The 20,497-nt window shown below is 42.6% G+C and overlaps 1 protein-coding gene across 1 annotated transcript; it reads right to left on the bottom strand.

Moving 5' to 3' along the window:
* Positions 1-16,963: 16,963 nt before the first annotated feature.
* On the bottom strand, positions 16,964-19,786 carry sox4a (SRY-box transcription factor 4a). Its single transcript, XM_084081059.1, has one exon. It carries the CDS (start codon positions 19,232-19,234, stop codon positions 18,086-18,088), a length of 1,149 nt encoding a protein of 382 aa, XP_083937185.1. The 5' UTR covers positions 19,235-19,786; the 3' UTR covers positions 16,964-18,085.
* Between the last annotated feature and the right edge of the window lie 711 nt (positions 19,787-20,497).

Below are 20,497 nucleotides of genomic sequence, written 5' to 3'. Positions count from 1 at the left end.
CATGCGCTGGCGTGAAAGCACACACACACACACACACACACACACACACACACACACACACACACACACACACACACACACACACACACACACACACACACACACACACACACACACACACACACACACACACACACACACACACACACACACCTACAAAGAGTGTCGTATGTACTGTGAAGACCAGTAGTACAACAAAGTCTAATTACTGTGGAGTTAGGAGGGTCAAAATGCGACAAAAACAGTAGACCAGTGGTTCTGAACTTTTTCTGGTTCAGGGCCCACCTGAAAATCTCAAAAGCATTGGCGGCCCACCCATCTGTGTGTGTGCATTTTCAGAGCATGTTATGAATTATGATCAATCAACGGCTTGTGTTCCGGCTTGGATCATTGGAACCAATGTAGTGCAGTATGCTATAATTTCCTATTTAGCAGTATCACAATGAAATTAAATGATTCATTTTATATTGTTATATTATCATAAAAATCGTAATGTTTTGCCAATTATATGTCGGCCCACTTGCAATATCCTCGCGGCCCACAGGTGCACCACTGCAGTAGAGGTTTAACAGTGTAACCATCCACAAACAGAAAAACGCTCCACCGGTGTGATGTTGACAGACATGAGCGGCGTGCCACTGTCACAATCAATGACTCCGTGCCAAACATCTATTGACCAGTTCAACCATCCATGATCAGCCACAGTGAGAGACTGTCTTCACCCTGAAAGTAACTGATAAATGATTGGGCAGTGAGAAAGACGTGTTTTTCTGCCTATCTATTAGAATAATGATGATTCAACGGTGCAGGCTGAGGAGACACCTTTTGGACAATATGAAGCAAACCATGGTTCATTTTGACACTTCAACTTTTCCTACAGTAGTTCACATCATGCTATATTAAAATTGACTAATGGGAGGGCGGGCCGGCGGACCTCTGACGTCATTCTGACTCAGCCATAAACAAACCACGGCCACGTCACTATGACAACATAAACAAACCACGGCCACGTCACTATGTCAACATAACCATAAACAAACCACGAGTCACCTCCATATATGGGCACAAAAGGTGGTATGCCCATATATGGGCATATACTGATGACCTCAGGAATCTCCATATATGGGCATAAAAGGGACATGGACTGACAGATACAGAGATCTCCTTATATGGGCACATGTGAGGGCCCAACCTGAACCTCCACTCATGATATGGGATATGTATGCAATATGGACAAAATCAAATATCACAATATTTTTTATCAAATACCTCAATATCAATATTGCCACCACAATATTGTGTTGTGATGACAATATCACATTCTACAAGCTCACAATGCCACACAATATGACGTGTTCTGAGCGTGTAGATCTGCTATTCTCGCTATTTTTGAAAAATGAAACTTTGTGAAAGTATAGTGCTTAAGTGATTTAAACCAGGAAGAGTAAACCCTATCACGATATTACGATATCCCAAATCCCAGACAATATCTAGTCCATGGATCTTCAACAGGGGGTCCGGGACCCCTATGGGGTTCAGAGTTACTACAGGGGGGCCGCCAAATCTTTGTGTGAAAGGAACGTTAACCCTAGCATCCCTATTCTGAAGGGAACATTAGCCGAAAATGGCAGATCTACAAGCTCGCAACGGCTTTTGTTGCGAGTCGTTGTATGCTTGTAGATCGGCTAATTTCAACAGAGGTTTGGTGTAGAGGGAAAAACGAGCAGATCAAATACAAAGCCATAGGTCAAGTCTAAGTACTGAGGGTTTAAGTGGTTGTATGTCTGAAAATACACATTACAATTTTTATTTCTGGTAGTCAGAGTTGAATGTGTAAAACAAACAAAACAAACAAAAAACATAACCGTAATTTACACAACACTGATTAGTGCTGTTAAAATAGTCTATGAAGCAATCTATGAAAAAGTAAAATCTGCAATACAATTACTGTAGTACACAATATATGTAGTGGGGGTCCCCGTTTCATCTCTCTCTCAGCTAAGGGGTCATTGACCTGAAAATCTTTGAAGACCCCTTATCTAGTCTCAAATCACGATATCAATATAATATCGATACATTGCCCAGCCCTAGATTGGAGGTAGAAAAAAACAAGCATGAATCACAAAATGAGATGGACATGTGCAAAAGGATATGTAGGACACATGATGGCTGCCCTCAATTTACCTTTCATAATGATGAAATAACAAGTGAGTCACCCTAATGGGGTATTTTTCAGGCTTGGATGAGAGCAACATTTTTCTCAAAAGAAGAGCCATATAGCCACGAGGGCCTCATTCGAGTGAGGGAGGTTTCATAATCCAAATGTAATCTCTGAGCTATTATGAAGGCAATGGCTGGAGCATCAAAACAGCCCGTTCTTCTCCAAAGTCACAGCAAATCCGTATTTAGATGCCGTGTTCAAAATAAAATGTCTCTTGACGATGCCCGGGCTCTACAACTGTTTTGCCAAAGTGCCCTTTTCAGCTTTTCATCTCATGCCCCTGAGAGGCTCGGCTCTGAGCTCAAAAACATTGGATGGAAACTTTAGGAAGCCACTGGCCAATGGCACAAATGTTTTCACAATGTTTTCCTCTATCGGGGATGTGGTAAAAATTGTCCTCATTCGCCTGAATCTGAGAGTAACAACATCATAAGGAATAGTTAAACAGCACTCCTGGGCCGGGAACAGAAATCTGTTGTTCCGTTCCTGGGTGAAGCGTTAGGCAGTTAATCCATTAACACCGGTAACACATCCGTGTCATTTTAGATTTCTTTAACTCATTGTAAATCTTTTAATAAATATATTTTTAAAGCGAACATTTGTAACTCAATCTTTGCTTCTGGGGATTCTACAAATGTATTCTAAATCCTGTTTTTTTTTTGGAAAAATCTTATGCTGCTATAATCAGTGGTTCTCAAACTTTATTCATGTCAAGGACCCCCATAATGATATGTATTTGGCCGCGGACCCCCAACTCAAAATTTTTGTTCCAGGGACCTCCCAGAAGCAAAGATTCTAGTTAAAAATGTTGGCTTTAAAAATATATTCAATGATTTGCACACATTGACACAGATGCATTAGCGGTCTTAATGATACCTGGAACGCATCTGTGTCACTTTAGATGTCTTTGCCGCGCTACGAGCTTGTAGATCTGCTATTTTTGAAAAATCGTGAAAATATATTTTTTTCCAAAAAACTGTTAGGATTTAGAAAATGTTTAGAAGCGGCCTCAGGTCTTAATGGGTTAATTATTATCTCTAGTAGCACCACACTGAACCATTAATAGGTAGAAATACCCAACAAACTGAAACAGTTTCTCTCTTGGAGGGAGCCGTCTTTGGCAGAGAGGTGGCATGCTGTAAAGGCATGGGTCTTCAACAGGGGGTCTGACTGGGACCCCTAAGGGGGTCCTCAAAGTTAGCAGCCCTATTCTAGGGGGGAACAGTCAGCAAAAAATAGCAGATCTACAAGCTCACAATGTGTCGTGCAGCGACGCGTTGTGAGCTTGCAGATCTGCTATTTTTAGTGAGGCGATTTGGTTAAGAGGGAAAAAAATTAAGAGGGAAAAAAAGAGCAGACCAAGTGCAGAGCCAAAGATCAAGTTGAATTGAGGGTTAAAGTGGTCAAATCATTTGCCGCAAAATACACCATCATTCAAATTAATCACTTAAGCTTTATTTAACAAATCTACAAGCTCATTTTCAAAAATGTTTTAAAAACATGCCCAAAATATGCACACTAGGTTGAAAGTGTTTTTTTTTTTAAAGGAATCACTGACTGCCAAGATCTGGGTCAAATAGCAGGAAACACTTCTGGTTTGTTTAACCTACATCGGTGCCATATTGGTGGCCAGAGCGAATAAGTAATTTGAGTGCCAAAATATTCAAACAATCCCAGGAAAGCCAATTAGTGTCCCTTTCTCCGAGTGGGAAATGACCCGACGCTGAATGTTGCCCCCACAATCACCGTGTGGACAACGTACTTCCTGACAGACGTCGAGTCAAGTAGAGGTCAACGGTCAAGGTCAAGTATAAGGTTACGGTCACATATCTGCATCAGAGGTGTAGTCACACAACGCAGACGTGTCAATTTGACATGTTGTCTTGCGGGTTGTGGGTAGTGTGGGTGTTCTGGTGTGTAATCCGTTTGAGGGAGCCAACCACTCCAATGTAAGTCAAAGAAAACTACAAGCAAAATACCTGTCAAGTGGGGTCAACCATGGCGCTTTCTTCACCAAAGTTCACCAATGTTGGACTCAACTATGATGCTTCAGATGCATTCAGACTCTGCACCCCTTGCTCTCATAGAATGGAAGTGAACGGGACGCTGACAGTTCTCAAGTGTATGTGTGACCGTGCCCTTATAGGCAGGGTACTACTGGAGGTGGGACGCTCCACTAGTTCAGAGCCGCCCGCGTATCGATCAAAAACAACCATTAGCACCTCTTATCAACACTTACGAAAGCTGCAGAGTGTCAACAGCATGCATGAATTAACATAGGAATGACCCTGGCTGGATGCATAGAGCTGGTCCAGTTTCATGAATTAAATAACAGAGGTGACGTCTGCAAGGTAAATATAGCCTATATGACAACACTAAAGTGTCCCCATTATGTAAGAAAATAGAATAACATTCAATATATATTGTGGTGGGTTAATAAATAGGCACATATTAAAGAGGTTATTTAAAATCGGAGGATGGTTAAAAACACCCCCACAAACATTTTCATGTGCAGAAAAGAGGTGCACCTGAGCGCCTGTACATGAGCTCACTCAACTCTGTGGGAACCCTTAAGTTAGGGTTAGTTTGTTTTCCTGCCCGAGGTTAAAAACGGCAGAAGGGCAACAACGTGGCAGGCAGGTAAGCAATGCAGCTGCAGCTAATAGCATTAATAATGGATTAATAATGCTTGATTTAGGTGTGCCCACTGCCCAGAGCCAGGGATATGCCACAGTGCAAGCATAGACAGTAGTACAATATTGTCATTGCTTGCACAGTGGTACATGATACATCTAAATCTATTGCGCCCATTATACATTTTATGAGCTGCAGTTGTATTGTCTACAACAGATAGAACTACTACATCATGGTTAAATATAAGGTCAGCCTTGTGTGTAACGAAAGGAGCCTACTCTGTGGCCAACTATCTTTTTGTTTTGACCGGTCTCTTTTCTATGTTTTTTCTCCTTAAGGCTGGGGCCGACTCTACAAATGCCTTTTCCTCTCTCTCTCTCTCTCTCTCTCTCTCTCTCTCTCTCTCTCTCTCTCTCTCTCACGATGGAGCATGCACAAAAACAAATTGCACCTGTAAACCTGTGATGTGACATATTACAATTGATTCTGATAGGACATCGTTAACACGTTGCCAAATTGTGGTCACACTCACAGAAACTGTAAAACACACTTAAGGACATAATAATTATGTTCTGCTCTGAATGCTTCAACTTGAAAATAAATACAAATCTGTTTGAATTTGCCTCATGTCTATAAGCCCAGTTATGCATCCTTACTTCAAAAACAAGCAATAGATCATTGAACAAACATTTTTTCTTGGTGTGCCCAACATTTGTTTTGACAAATGTTGGGCACAGCAACATTTAGATTGAGGTTTGGCATTACTGTAATTGAGTTTGCATAAGGAATAAGGCATTCTAACTGGCTTCACTCATGTATGTTTCCAGCCCTTTCCATGCATATCTCAGAGCAGACGTGGGTTGTGTGTGTACAAACGAACAGATTCAGCTAAGAAGAATGATGAATCAGACTACACTTGTGGAAACACTTGCTCCAGCATTTTTAAGATCAAATATGATGTAAGCTTGTTTCGTGAATGAGGCCTATTGCATTTAGTTATCTACAGAGGTGTGTGTGTGTGTGTGTGTGTGTGTGTGTGTGTGTGTGTGTGTGTGTGTGTGTGTGTGTGTGTGTGTGTGTGTGTGTGTGTGTGTGCGTGCTGGTGTAAACTGGGGTTTCATGACCCTTTAAGAAACAACCCATTTAGCAGCCCATCACCCTCTGGAGAACAGTGGTTCAACTGTGAACTCAGCAAAATCACTGAAGCTCCCAGGCTCCCAACTATCAGTGTTGCCAGAATTTGCAAGAGAAACAAGCAGCAAGGTCAACAAAAACAAGCCCACGATCTCACACACACACACACACACACACACACACACACACACACACACACACACACAGCAACACTGTCCCTTATCTATCTCCAACACCCTAGACAGTGATGACATTATCCTCTGCTGTATTGACAAAAGGACCAACAACTGTGTTCTTCCTGCAGGAATCCAACCAATCCTGGTCCAGTGTTACCGGTTAAAAAGCAAAAGCACCCTATCATTAGTTTGCTTCTAGTCTCTCAGTAGCCAGACATTTAGATATATCTAATGTCTGGAATACAACTGGTTTAAGCCCAAAAATAGAAATGTGACAGACATGAATTAACCAAACAAAGACTTCCTTAGATCAGTGGTTCTCAAAGTGAGAGTTACAGACTTGAGGGGGTTACAAATCACAAGTCTGTCCCAAAGTGGGGGTCCATGGACCACACTTTGAGGACCAGTGCCTTCTTAGACCAACCACACAGCAACCAGAGATTTCAATTACATCCTAGCCAATATTAAAAAAAGTATATTCCTCACCCAACCTTCAAGTCAGGAGGCCACATGGGTTTCTTTGTCCAAAAGCTCTGACTGGCTTCAGCGCTAAACCCTCAGAAATGTTCCTCCACCAAACTTCTCTCCTTCCAGCTCCCAAAGTTCTCTGGTGCCACTACTCAGTGGTTTATTAATTCCTGATTTTGGTTTAGTTTAGGCTTACAAGAGTCTCTTTCTCAAACACCACCAAACACTATTTTTTCAATACCTAAAATGGAACCCCCGGCCGCCTCACTTCCTGTCCTTTTATAGATGTTCCTGATACCTCACTTCCTGTGGAACTTTGTGTGCTGCTTTTCCCCCACAGCTCCCCCTATGAGTGAACCATATGTCAACAGAAAATGTATCATAATGGCCATAATCACCTTCCACAAAACAAGCTTTTTTCCCCGTACACTACATTTAGGTGTTAAATATTCAACCATATTTTAAACCAATATATTCCCCTGTAATCACCAAGTATGTTATGTTTCTTGTGTATCTTTTTCTTTCAATACTCATCATACCTGGACAGGAAATACATTATTTCACACATTTATGTGGCAGTGTCACAACAGTATATTCATAGATTTGCACATATGTTCAAGATTTTTCAAAAAATAGAAGATCTACAAGCTATCTGCTATTTTTGAATAGCCAAAGTATAAAATAATGGTTATAGCTAAAATCTAAAATGACACAGATGCATTCTCGGATTGAATAGGTTAAAAAGCTCTTCAAAGTCCTTAAATTGTCACTTCACCGTTAGCTGGGGACCCCCCTAAAAAGCCGACCCACAGGTTGAGAAACACTGCACTAATGTACAATCAGCTTGATTGACTATTGGCTACCCTGACCTATACTGTAGCTGCCCCTTCTGTCAGCCTTCCTGCCAGGGTGAAAACAAGGGCACCTAAAGCCAGAATTATACTTAGTTGCAGGCTGATGTCACGCACCAAAAAATTGCTAAGAAAAAGAAAACAAAAAGAAAATGAGTTGTGAGCTTGCAGATATGTTATTGTTGTGCTACTCAGATTGCTAAAACAGTTCTATGGGCCACGTCTTAACGAAAAAGATACTGGAGCACTCAATTCACTTCAGTGCTTTAATAAGGTGCAAAGAAACAAACAAAGCACTAACGTTTCAACGTGCCACAGTCCTAAGAGATAATGGTATCTTTGTTTTCTCACCGACTTCCTAGTTTTCCTAACCTAGTTTACTTTTTTAGAGGCAAAATCTTGTTTGTTAATTTGTTTTTGCTTTCAGGACTCTGAAGAATACGCAGTGTGTCAAAATGTTGTTTGTTTGTTGGCACCTTATTAAAGCGTTGAAGCGAATCGATGTGTCTATAGTGGTAAAATAATGTCTTCTGCAAACAACCACCATCAGATTTGAAATTTGCCAAGCCTTAATAATCCGCTCATGAGGACTGATAATGATGCATCTTTAAAGACAATATTACTGAAAGTTTCACATAACATGACCATACAAAGTATCAAATTTGAAATCTGCAAAAAAGTTCTGTGGTTTGGGGTTTGGGAAGTAGCCCATAGAAAAGTTTTTAGTACTGTGTCCTTTCTAAGAGCACCGACCTCCATTTGTCGAGTGGCTGAAGCACAAGAAGAGACCCCGTCAACACATAAGATTGCTGTTGACCCTGCACATCCATGCACCCACCTGTACGTAAGGATTTTAACCACCTTTGAGATGATATTGTCAAGTTCAGACCAACACCACCTGCCTTGTTCTCACCAGCTTCTTCCCAGGTGACAACTAATGACCACAGTCACCTCAGATAGACCCCATCACCCACGAAATATCAGCAGGAAACACTGTTCCCAAAGACTACTGTATACCGTTGGTTCTCCAAGTGAGGTCCGGGGACCCCCAGGGGTCCTTGTGGGGTCAGAATCATTTAAAACACTTTAACCATATTTTATAGTTAACAATCATATCAAATGGAGGTCCGTGGGCTAGTGCCGGGGGTCCTTGACATTAAAAAGGTTGAGAATCACTGCTATGTATATATCGTATTCTCCCAAAGAAATAATCACAGAAACTCTCACAGCATTCTTTAAAAGTGTATTACAGTACAAAAATGTTGAATGTAGCTTGAGAAACAATACAGCTGTTTCAGCATGAAGCTTTCGCCAGCACTGGTCTGTCCATTCATCCTATCTCTAATCTTACTATTGTACACTGCAAACATCCAGGGTTCCTTTTTACACTCTCAGAGGTAAATTGATGCTCAGGATTTCATCCCATTTATTGTTTGTTTCAACAATCTTAACAATAACTATCTCTTCATATGCAGCTGGATACAAACATGCATTGCCTGAAACCATACGAATGAACACTAAATGCACTGGGGGATATAAATAGTACAATATATCATAGGATGCATCTTGCACTGTCCCCTCTGAAAGTGAATTCCCTTATGTTGCTGTTGGGGCAACTCCCTGCAGCAATTACCAAGAACAAACTATCCCTGCAATATTTATTGCACTTAAAATAAAGTGCTCCTGTGAATGGAGATGTGCTCGTGATAAGCATAATCCATGTGGTCCTTAAAAAGCAGACTGAATGCTGTGAGTTATTGTACCCCAAATCAATTATTGAAAGACAGTGATGACTGTATGCTACTGCACAACATGAAAACATGTTTATGGGCTATATTCAGACTTTATGACATAGGTCAGGGGTCTTCAACGTTTTCAAGCTAAGGACCCCCTAGCTGAGAGAGAGATGAAGCAGGGACCCCCTCTATATTGTATAAAATTGTGTTTCAGATTAACTTTGTTCTTTTTTTTTACTTGGTCTGCTCTCTTTTCCCTCCACACCATACCTCTTTGCGAAAAATAGCCGATCTACAAGCACACTACGCCTGGCGCTGCGAGGCGTTGCTTGTAGATCGGCTATTCTTGGCTAAAGTTCTCCTCAGAAAAGGGATGCTAAGGTTCAAGTAAGTGGTTAATGTAAAACATAAAAATCATATCACACAAAGATTTGGTGGCCCCCCTGTAGTAACTTTGAGGACCCCCTAGGGGTCACAGACCCCCTGTTGGAGACCCCTGACATAGGTCATAAAAAGCAGTGGTATAAAGTAAATAAGTACATTTACTCAAGTACTGTACTTTTTTTTACTTTACTGGAGTGTTTCTAATTTTCAATACTTTTACTTCTACTCCACTACATCTCAGAACCAAATATTGTACTCGTCCTTCATTACAATTATTTGAAAACTTAGCTTAGTTAGTTACTTAGCTCACAATTCATCGCGATACATTTTGACCAATACTTTTGTAGGCCTTCTTTTACTCAAGTACATTTTTTATATTTCTACATTGTGGTATTGGTACTTTTACTTAAGTAAAACATTTGAGTACTTTGCCCCCCCACTGATAAAAAGCCACAGTATAGGAAGAGCTTGAGCCTGACTCTCAGCAGTGCAGTTCCATGCTTGTCACCATCACTCCCAGTATTGCCAGATTGTGTGAGAGAAATAAGCAACCAGGTGTATGAAAACAAGCCCAAAAGAAGCAACTTAGGTCACATGAGCACTTACAACCTATGCGTTTGAGAAAGAATAGCAGCTTTTAGATCTGCTATTTTCTTGCAATAAAATGTGTAATATTTGGATTTTCTTTTTAAACATTCTAACAACACAAATGCTCCCCTGTGGCACAAAACATTTTCATGAAAATATTTGAGAACCACTGGTTTAAAAAAATATATATATATGTTTCTGGAAGCAAGCCTAAATAAGCAAGAATACTTTGGAAACAAGCCCAAAAAACCGCAAACACCGATATTTACAAGCAACTTTACAGAAAAACAAGCCCAAAGTCGCTTATAGTAAGCCGACATGGCAACACTGATCACCCCTCATTCCAAAGAACCGCTGTCCAGCCCTTGCTGTGCTGAAACATACAGCCGCCGGCTAAACAGTCAAATCTTGACTTGACATGTTTACTTAATGTCAAATAAAGTTTGCAGACGCTCATTTCTGTCATGACTATGACTTTAAAAAGCCTTTGACAAACTGCATTTTGCAATTAGGCTTCGATATGAATTATTCAAAGTCCCTCCAACCAACTCTACATTTACAGGACATGCAGCAATAAGTAACTTTTTTAAATAAATTAATAAATGCCTTTCGTCGCCCGTTTGTCAAGTGAAAATGTGTCGTTTAAACAACCTTGAAGCCCAAAGTTTTTTTTTTTTAATGATGTGGAGTTTTTTCCCCAGACAGGTAGCCGGCTGACTTTGATGAGAAAACAGAAAAACACAGCATCTCGTTTGTTCTTTTTTCAAATTAAACGATACGTTATTAATAGCTGAAGAAGACGCTTCTCCCCTACCTGCCAAAAACCTGCTCCTTGTTCCCGACTCGAGATGATTTCATCTTCCCAAATATTTCGCATACTTTCTGCCATGTTCATGTCTGATGTTCCTTTGTCCTCCTCAGCTCAAACACGCTGACACATGACTTCATCGGGGATGAAGTTTCTTGTTATGAACGCTCAAACAAACTGTTGATTTCAACTTTTCTTTCCAATTCCATTGTGTTCTTCTGTGTTTTATATTCGCGCGTTGTTTGTGAAGCGGCGCGTGGAGAAAGATCAATGAAACAAAGTTGGAGACGTGCCAGATTAAAGGCGGTGTTTAGTTATTTCTTTGTCTGTTCATGCATAGAAGGTGCAGAGAGAGAGAGAGAGAGAGAGAGAGAGAGAGAGAGAGAGGCAGCGTTATGACTTTCTGTCCCGCCTTCAACTTCACGGTCGTCTTGCTACTGACTGACTGACTGACTGAGTCAACCACGTGTTGGATATTAGGCAAACAATTCATCCCACCACCAGCAGATTGATTCATTATAGGGCTCTTCAAAAATATTTAATGTCGTGTGCCCCCAAATTGACTTTCATTAAGCAATTGACACCTTTTAAGCCTACTCTCATATGAAAAGATGGTTTGATAAAGCCTAAATTAAAATCTAATATGACTGTTTGAGCAGGACTGACTAAATGTCATATTTGTACATGAGAAATATATTCATAGTGGTTATACTAAAACGTATTGTTAAAATAATCACTAATCAATAATTTCAAGTAAATTGATCAATGAAATTAACAATTAATTTGGCTGGAGACACCTCAAACCCACAGACTCCTGGGGGTCCCCGGACGCCACCATGCTTTTTCAACAAAATTTTGAGCAAAAACCTAGAAATGCTGTGTTCATACTAAGCTGTGTTCATGCTAAGCTAAGCGGCCCTCACACCTATGTTACACTCACTGCCAATCCGACTGATATGCCCATATATGGAGAGATCTCAGTATATGTTGTCCATTTATGCCCATATGGAGATCCTTGAAGTTATCAGTATATGCCCATATTGGCATTCTGATATGCCAATATATGGACATTTCTGTATCTGCCAGTTCTTGTCACTTTTATGCTCATATATGGAGATCCCTGATGTCATAAGTATATGCCTATATATGGACATGCCCCCTTTTATGCCCATATATGGAGCTGAGTGATTTGTTTGCACCTGATGCCATGATTACACATTGATGTTAGACAACAACACTCCATATTTGGGCGTAGCTGCATTGGAAACTCCTTATATGGCTATGGCTGAGTCATGGTGACATGAACATGACATCAGAGATTGGCTCCCTCAAGCCAATTTGAACATAGGATCATTATACAGTTAGGCTGTTGTACTGTACCTATGGGGTTCTCAAAGGGAGGTCCCCAGCTAAATGATTCATAGTTAAAGGACCACTTCCTCACTATTGCTCATTATAAGATGCCACCATCTGTGTACTCTGTGTCTCAGAGGAGGGCTGTGGACAGTTCAGAAACATGCCTACCAGTGACATCATCTTAGGCAGGTTTGGATATTTCAAACTACATTTCAACCTTTTTATTATTCTTAATAATAATAATATATTAAAATATAATACAAAATAATATAATAAAATATTTTGTATTATTATTAATGCAAGATAAATGTCTTCTGTTTCTATGCTCTGGACTTGCATTAATGAAAATAATGAAATAAAACAAAGGGTTGGAATCTTGTTTGAAAGGATCAGACCTGCCTTCTAGTGATGTCACTGGTAGGCACGTTTTTGAACTGTTCACAGCCCTCCCCTGAGACACAGACCAAATAGACAGAAATGGTGACGTCTTATAATGAACATTAGTGAGGACCAAATACAGTTTCTCTATACCTATACAGTACATAGACACTAAAGGACTTCTGGGCTAAATGACAGACCATATCTTGACAGACCAAATCATGTCGAACAAGAAAAATGTTCTAAGATTGGGGTCTCAGAGATACAACTCTTATAAAATGGGGGTCCATGACCTAATGCATACTATATCAAACTGGGAGCCCTTGAAATTATGAAAGTTGAGAATCACTGCACTAATGGTAAAACTGAGTTTGTAGGAGGGCCTACAGGCTATGTGTGGAGGGTAACTTCACATAGGTATAGGGTCTAACCCCAATTGGCAGAGAGAGTAGCAGGTCAAGTCCAATCACTTGACCCAATTACAACTAGGAAGTAAAATAGAAAAAGTTTGCCAGAGAGCACTTGCAGTACTACCAATATCAATAGATGCAATGAAATGTAAAAATATATATATATATATACTGTACAATCCCAGTGGTGGAAAGTAACTAAGAATATGTACTCAAGTACCATAGTTAAGTACAATTTTGAGGTACTTTTACTTTACTGGAGTATTTCTGATTTTCAATACTTTTACTTCTCCACTACAATTATTTGAAAACTTTAGGTACTAGTTACTTTGTACATTTTGATTATTATTACAAAACATATATTAACCACTTCAGCCCTATATACATTTCGGCCATTTGTATTTCTACATTGCATATTGATACTTTTACTTGTGAGTAGTAATGTGAGTACTTTTTCCACCACTGTACAGTCCCAAGATACAAAATGTTGGAGACAGAGTTCACACATCACTCTTCCATTAGATTTTCCACATCTCTACCAGATATCGGCACATGACAGGAATGCCACCTTGTCTAAAATGAGGACACACACACAGTCAAAACAATAATCTGTTCCCATGTGACCGGCAGCCTATTCCAGACATCTGGGCCACCACTTCTTATGAATATGAGAGAGAGTGTGTGTGTGTGTGTGTGTGTGTGTGTGTGTGTGTGTGTGTGTGTGTGTGTGTGTGTGTGTGTGTGTGTGTGTGTGTGTGTGTGTGTGTGTGTGTGTGTGTGTGTGTGTGTGTGTGTGTGTGTGTGTGTGAGTGTGTGTGTGTGTGTGTGTGTGTGTGTGTGTGTGTGTGTGTGTGTGTGTGTGTGTGTGCGCGCGTGTGTGCTTGTAGTAATATACTTGTGGGGTCCAAATGTCCTGTCAAGTACAGTAGAATTTGAGAAATGTGGACAATTTTCCTGCCCCTCACAAGAGAAATATTGTTATGGTTATAAAAATATGTTGGGGAGTTAGGCTTACAATTAGGAAAAGATTCACGTTGGGGTTAGACTATGCCGATTTATACTTATAGTTGCATGCCAGTGTCACACACTGAAAATAGTGGATCTACAAGGTGTCGCAGCACAACTAAATAGAAACTCAGGTAGGGTTACGGTTACAAGTGGCAAACAAACGGTAAAAAATGATATTTATGAAATTGCCATTCTAAAATTTGGAAGTTCTCACAAGTATAGTAATACAAACATGTGTCTGAGTGCATGTGTGTAATGACCATGCCATATCCTTCTCATTACCCTCCCAGATACATCAAACTAAAGCCGGATGTGGCATCCTGCTCCCCTGACAGAGAGAGATGGTAATAATTACCAGTGTCTCCTGTGGAATAAGGGGCGTAAATTGATACACACTAAATACTGTACCTCAAGGCGCTCTCTCTCTCTCTGTCGCCTTCTCTTTCTCGTCAGATGCACCAGACAAATGAATGCATCCAGAAGGAATTAATTGGATTTGGGGGCAGTCTCCTGCACGATCCACCCAGGACCAGACAGGCACCCCTCCCTTTTGGCACGCACACACGCACGCACACACACACACACACACACACACACACACACACACACACACACACACACACACACACACACACACACACACACACACACACAACCTTACGCCAACCTCCCCCCTTTATTCCAGTCATGCCTCGCCGAAACGTCTGACACCCCTCCCCCTTCCATGGATCTGTCTGTGTCCCTTATCCCTCTCTCACTCACACACACACACACACACACACACACACACACACACACACACACACACACACACAGGCACGCGACTCCCCTGTGGATTGCAGCCTCTCACTTCGATAGTGTTTCCATGGCAGCCACGTTTCCTCCACGTGTGGAATCAGAGAGAGAGGGAGAGAGAGAGAGACCACTTCTATTGATTCTTGATTCACCGTCTGCAGCCACACACTTCACCTGCAGCAACCACACACACACACACACACACACACACACACACACACACACACACACACACACACACACGCACACACACATAGCCGCTTACACACATCAGATTGGATGTGTGTGAGTGGCTCACCATGGAATGTGCTAACGAGGAACCACCTGCACAGTAAAAATCCTCAGTGTTAATTTATCCATTTGTAACTATAATCTGTGAGTGTGTAAATGTAACCAAATGGACCCGTTACATTTGTACACTCACAGAGTCAGATGTTTACTACAGTATGTATTGTTGAGTCGTGGGGTTTTCAAAAGGGCCCCGGACTGTGTTGTCTGGTCCAGACATGTCGTTATAATGAGCATGGTGCTTACATGATAATTGCAAACACAACTAAATGGATTGTGTTGTACCAGATGTACTGTTTACTTCATTTGATTTAACTCTTAAAAGTGTAAAAAAATATGTACCTTCAAGGGTTCGCTTTACATGCAAAGACACTTGATGACATTTTCAGTTCCAGCTGATTTTATTTCCTTCTTGGAAGAAAAACAAAACAAAACAAAAACAAATAAAAAAACAACAATCTGTACAGAGGTCTGAGAGGCAGTGATTGACCCAAATATTGGCTGGTTTTGAGTTCTAAAACGTCAAATGATATTGGCATGATTGGACGAAACATGATCAAACACAGCATATTGCACAAATGAAAAACAACAGAAAAGACAATAGAAAAGATGTCTGGAGAGAGAAGAGAAAACAAAACAAAACAAACAAACAAAAACCTCCTCACACAATCATCTTCAACATAAGGGGATGTCCAAAGATGGCCACTCTAGTGCCTGTTGTTGATCATAATCATACATAAAACACACAATCTTTGCTCTATAGTACAGTCAGTTTACATAAATATCTTCATGTTCATTATTCTTTTTAAAAATCTTAAACACAACAGCTATAGCTACATATACCTGAATCTGAAATACAAATGCTATTTGCCATGCCATAATATAGGAAAACAATTAGCCTGCTATACGTAGCCAACAGGTACAGAAAGATTAAATACTATTTTTTTTCCGATGCAATTTTGCGCAATAACAGATGAAGCACTTCATGTGTCCCCCCCCCCCCCTCCCCTCCAAAAGTCTAGGCAAGTGGAATGAGTGTGAAAATTCCATCCAGTGGTTCAAATAAAACTTATCTCAATAATAAAAATGCACACAGAGGTATTACTGTAGCTCTGTTTGACAGTGACTGTCTAGGTCTAGGATCTTTAGCCTCATTTGTACCCCACAGTACGACGGTGTGTGTCGTACTATGGAGTATATATAAATCAGTGGTTCCCAAAGTGGGGTCCGTGGACCCCCCAGGAGTCCTTGAGGGGCTAAATTATTGATACTTAGCCACCAAATGGACCCTTACAGATCTGTAACTCAGAGAGTGTGCAAATGGAACCAAATGGACCCGAAGGGTCATTTGCACACTCTCTGAATTATGGGGGTCCTTGACCCAATCCCAGCCTGGGGGTCCTTGAAATTAAAAAGAAAAGTTTGAGAACCACTGATATTATTAAATAGGCTTTTTCTCTCTCACTCATATAGGTCTATGTGTGTGTATACTGAGGGACGCACCAGGCAGGCAGTCACACCACGCAGGGCTGACTGCTGCTGGGGCGTCAGTGGCGCTTTGTTTATACTTGGCTGGTGAAATCGAGTCACTGTGCCTTTAAGAAGCATGTGGGTACATATTGTAAACATTGTGTGAGGTTAGATTGTGCCAAACAAGCCCCTCTGCCGTTCTAAACATCAGAGACCCAAACAACAATGTTGTAGGCTACCCACTCGCCCCCCCCCACCACCCTCCCACCCTCTCCCACCCCCCTCCTCTCTATAGATTTTGTACAAAAATACAAGTAGAAAATCATAACACACTTAATCTCCTTAAAGGTGAGAGACGTCGACATTTAAATAAGATACACTTCTAGCCCTTCCGCGCTGGATACAGACAGGTGTTTATGTGCACACACACACACAAAACGGAGATCTGTACGAGAGAAGAACAATACTTCAAAGTATAAAAAAGTTTGGCCGGTATAAATACATCAATATAAAAACGTCGTCTTCTTGACACAGAGGAACTACAAAGTTTGTTGAAGCACTAAGCGGAGAGTAATGCGCGTTGGGGAGCATCATTGGTCCTGAATTGTGCACTGAGTGTAAAGGATTGATTCATCAGAAAAAGGGATTCTGAAGTTTTTTTCAGTCAGTCTTGTTTTCTTTAAAAGTCCTGCCGTTGAAAAGAGAAGCTGGTGATAGTGTACTGTGTGTTCTATGGTCACACAAAATTGCGTATAATTACGCAGCAATGAACACTTGACGCATAATAACAACAACAACAACAACCAAATCCTCCTTATGGGAGGGGCATGCGTGTTGATTGATACTAAACATTATTTTTGAGTTCGGAAAAAAATACACCTGAATATCAACTTGATGGTCGATGTGAATCGGCTATATCATAAAAGTTTATGATATTACACAACAAAGGGTAACCAAAAGTGGCGAGTTCTCTATAAATGTTCAGGTTCAGCCCACCAACTCTATAATCAGTGTTCAGTCTCTTCCTCTCGCGGATTGAATAGGATATTCTCACTAGAGTCCGTGCGTTTTGCTGCTCGCATGGGCGTGTCTCTGCTTACATTAAATCTCCAAATGCAAGCTAAGCATTTCCCCATCTGTGCGCTGCGCTCAGCAAACGCACCATAAGTCCAGTCCAAGAGTCTGGGAGCAGTTAACTACACCAACACACACCCGGACGCGCATATAGGCCACATTTCCTCCTTATCTCACTCTCCCTTATTTACTGAAAGAATGACGGAAACAATTCTGGTCTCGCACGCACTTGACTTGCCTGTCGGGGGCTATTGTAGTTTAGACGTGGGGACATGGTGGTTGTCTGTCTGTCTTTCGTTGGTTCCTTCAGTATGTGAACACCAGATTGGAGATGGTGGACTCCAGCCAGTCTCCCGAGATCATCTCGCTGACCTCCGGCGTACAGTAGTCGGGGAAGTCGAAGTGAGACCCTGCCCCGCACTCCCCGAAGCTCCAGTCTAAGTCCCGGTCCAGCTCCGCGTCAGAGAAGCCCATGCTGCCCAGGGACATGCTCTCAAACCCGGGGCTCTGGTTCACTTCGAGCCGCTCGTCCTCCAGCTCCTCGTCGGATGAGGAGGATGAGACGGAGGAGGACGAGTGAGAGGCTGATGGCGTCGGAGAGGACGCACGTGTGTACCGGAGCCGCGCAGCCGCCGACGGCGGTGGTGATGCCTCTCCGCCGGCCCCGGGGCTGTGCTCCTCATATAGGCTGAGCGGGTCGCTGGACTCCGCTGAGCTGCTGAGGGTGGGACTGGCCGGTACTCCCACAGAGGGAGGCCCGCTCTCCAGGCTGCCTGCGCCGCCGAACATGTGGCTGCTGCGCCTCGCCTGCTTCTCCGGTATCTGTCTGGCGCCCGACGCTGACCTGGATTTGAAGAGCGCCTGGTGGTGATCGGCGGGAGACACGTAGTCCTGCTGCCCCTGATGTGCGCTCGACTTGACGCCCCCCGGCTTGTGCGTCCTGCTCACCCCCCTTGACCCGGTGCTCTTCTTCACCGAGGACTTGGAGCTGCGCTCCCCGCTTTTCTCTCCTCCTCCGCGGTCCGTTTTGCTCACTCCGCCGCTCACCGACTTGGCCTTCTTCCTCGGCCGGTACTTGTAGTCTGGGTAGTCGGCCATGTGTTTGAGCCTGAGCCTCTCCGCCTCGCGGATGAAGGGGATCTTGTCCATGTCTTTGAGCAGCTTCCAGCGCTTCCCCAGCCGCTTGGAGATCTCCGCGTTGTGCATGTCCGGCGACTGCTCCATGATCTTTCGCCTCTCGATCTGGGACCAGACCATAAAGGCATTCATGGGTCGCTTGATGTGCCCCGTTGGCGTTTTACACCAAGCCACGTCGCCGCTCCGCTCCCCGGAAGATGGGGATTCGGGTGTCGGCGACGCGTCCATCTCCAGATCCATGTCTCCCGTGTCCGTGGAGTCCCCGCCGGGGGAGAGAGCGTGGTGTGTGCTCTCCGTGTGGCTCATGTGCTGCACCATCCTTCCTTTCCAAGTTTCTCAGCTGTCTGGAAAAACTGTGCCGGTCGGTTCTGATTCTATGACAAAGTTCAAGCGCGCAAAGCGCACTGCACTGTCAAAAAAAAGGTAATTCCAAAAAGATTCGCTTCAGAAGCAGTCTGTGGAAGTGGTTCTGTGACGGGATACGTTTAAAAAAGTTTCCCCTCAAGTCTCCTCTTCTCTCTGTCTCTGTTCAATTTTCCGAGTCCGTTCTGAGAGACACCCGGCACTCAAACTTTCCGTCTTTCCCGTGATGTGCGTTTCTTCCCAAAATACGCACTGAAACAAGTAGGAAAATCCTTGATACACACTGTAGCTCAACAGTAACTTTCAGCTGCCGGTGCGACTGAAAACTCGCCCTGCGATGCTAATAAAACCACTCTGCCGTGGGCTGCAGTGTGAGTCTCTGGTGAGAACGTGGCTGTCTGCGCAGCTGGTCTGAGCAGTTGGAGAACCATGTGGTAGAATGGAGCGGCTGCACTTTTTCATAGTCCCCTCTGTCCTGAGCGGTCTGTATGTTACTGTAAACACAACAACGAAGAGCCACACTGTTTTATATCCTTCTCCCGAGATATAAAAGCAACGGCTGTGGGCCAATCAGCGGCTGTCTCCATCCCAGCTTTGCAGCGAAACCCCTCCCCGCACGCCGCCCATTGGCTGAATAAAATGGGCAATAATAATCGGCGCGTGCAATGAGGACTGGTGTGTCTGACCTCATTCCTGTCAGACTCTCCACTGAAAGGCAAAACTTGGTGTTTTAAAGGAACATGGTGTCCTTTTCCCGTCCGCAAACCTAGAAGGATATACTTAGAACGACATTAGTTTCATGTGGATGGGTATTGCTAAATTTGGATCGTGTGTAATAAGGCATTTGGCATCCACAATAGGCGACATTTCATATGATATGGTAATTTATGAAAAGCTTTAGCCTATAATGCAGCAACTTTGGAAGCAAGCATATGCTGTTATGAAAGAAGATGGGTGGGTGGGGGCTATATATTATATTAAGACAGGCAGTGCTGCTATGTGAGTTGAAAGCTCCCCATCCTCAGTCTCCTCACAGACTAGTGGTGTTTCTGTGACTGTCTGAGAGGAGAGAGATGGTTTCATCTCTTTTCATCTCTATCCACGTCCTCAGTTGCGCTCCGTTGGGTAGCCAGCGACAGTCAGACTTCTCTCTCTCTCTCTCTCTCTCCTCTCTCTCTCTCTCTCTCTCTCTCTCTCTCTCTCTCTCTCTCTCTCTAT

The sequence above is a fragment of the Gymnoscopelus microlampas genome (assembly GCF_963454915.1).
Source record: "Gymnoscopelus microlampas genome assembly, chromosome: 15".
Classification (NCBI taxonomy): Eukaryota; Metazoa; Chordata; class Actinopteri; order Myctophiformes; family Myctophidae; genus Gymnoscopelus; species Gymnoscopelus microlampas.
The sequence above is the reverse complement of the archived record's forward strand: the minus strand, read 5'-3'. Positions and strand labels throughout refer to the sequence as shown.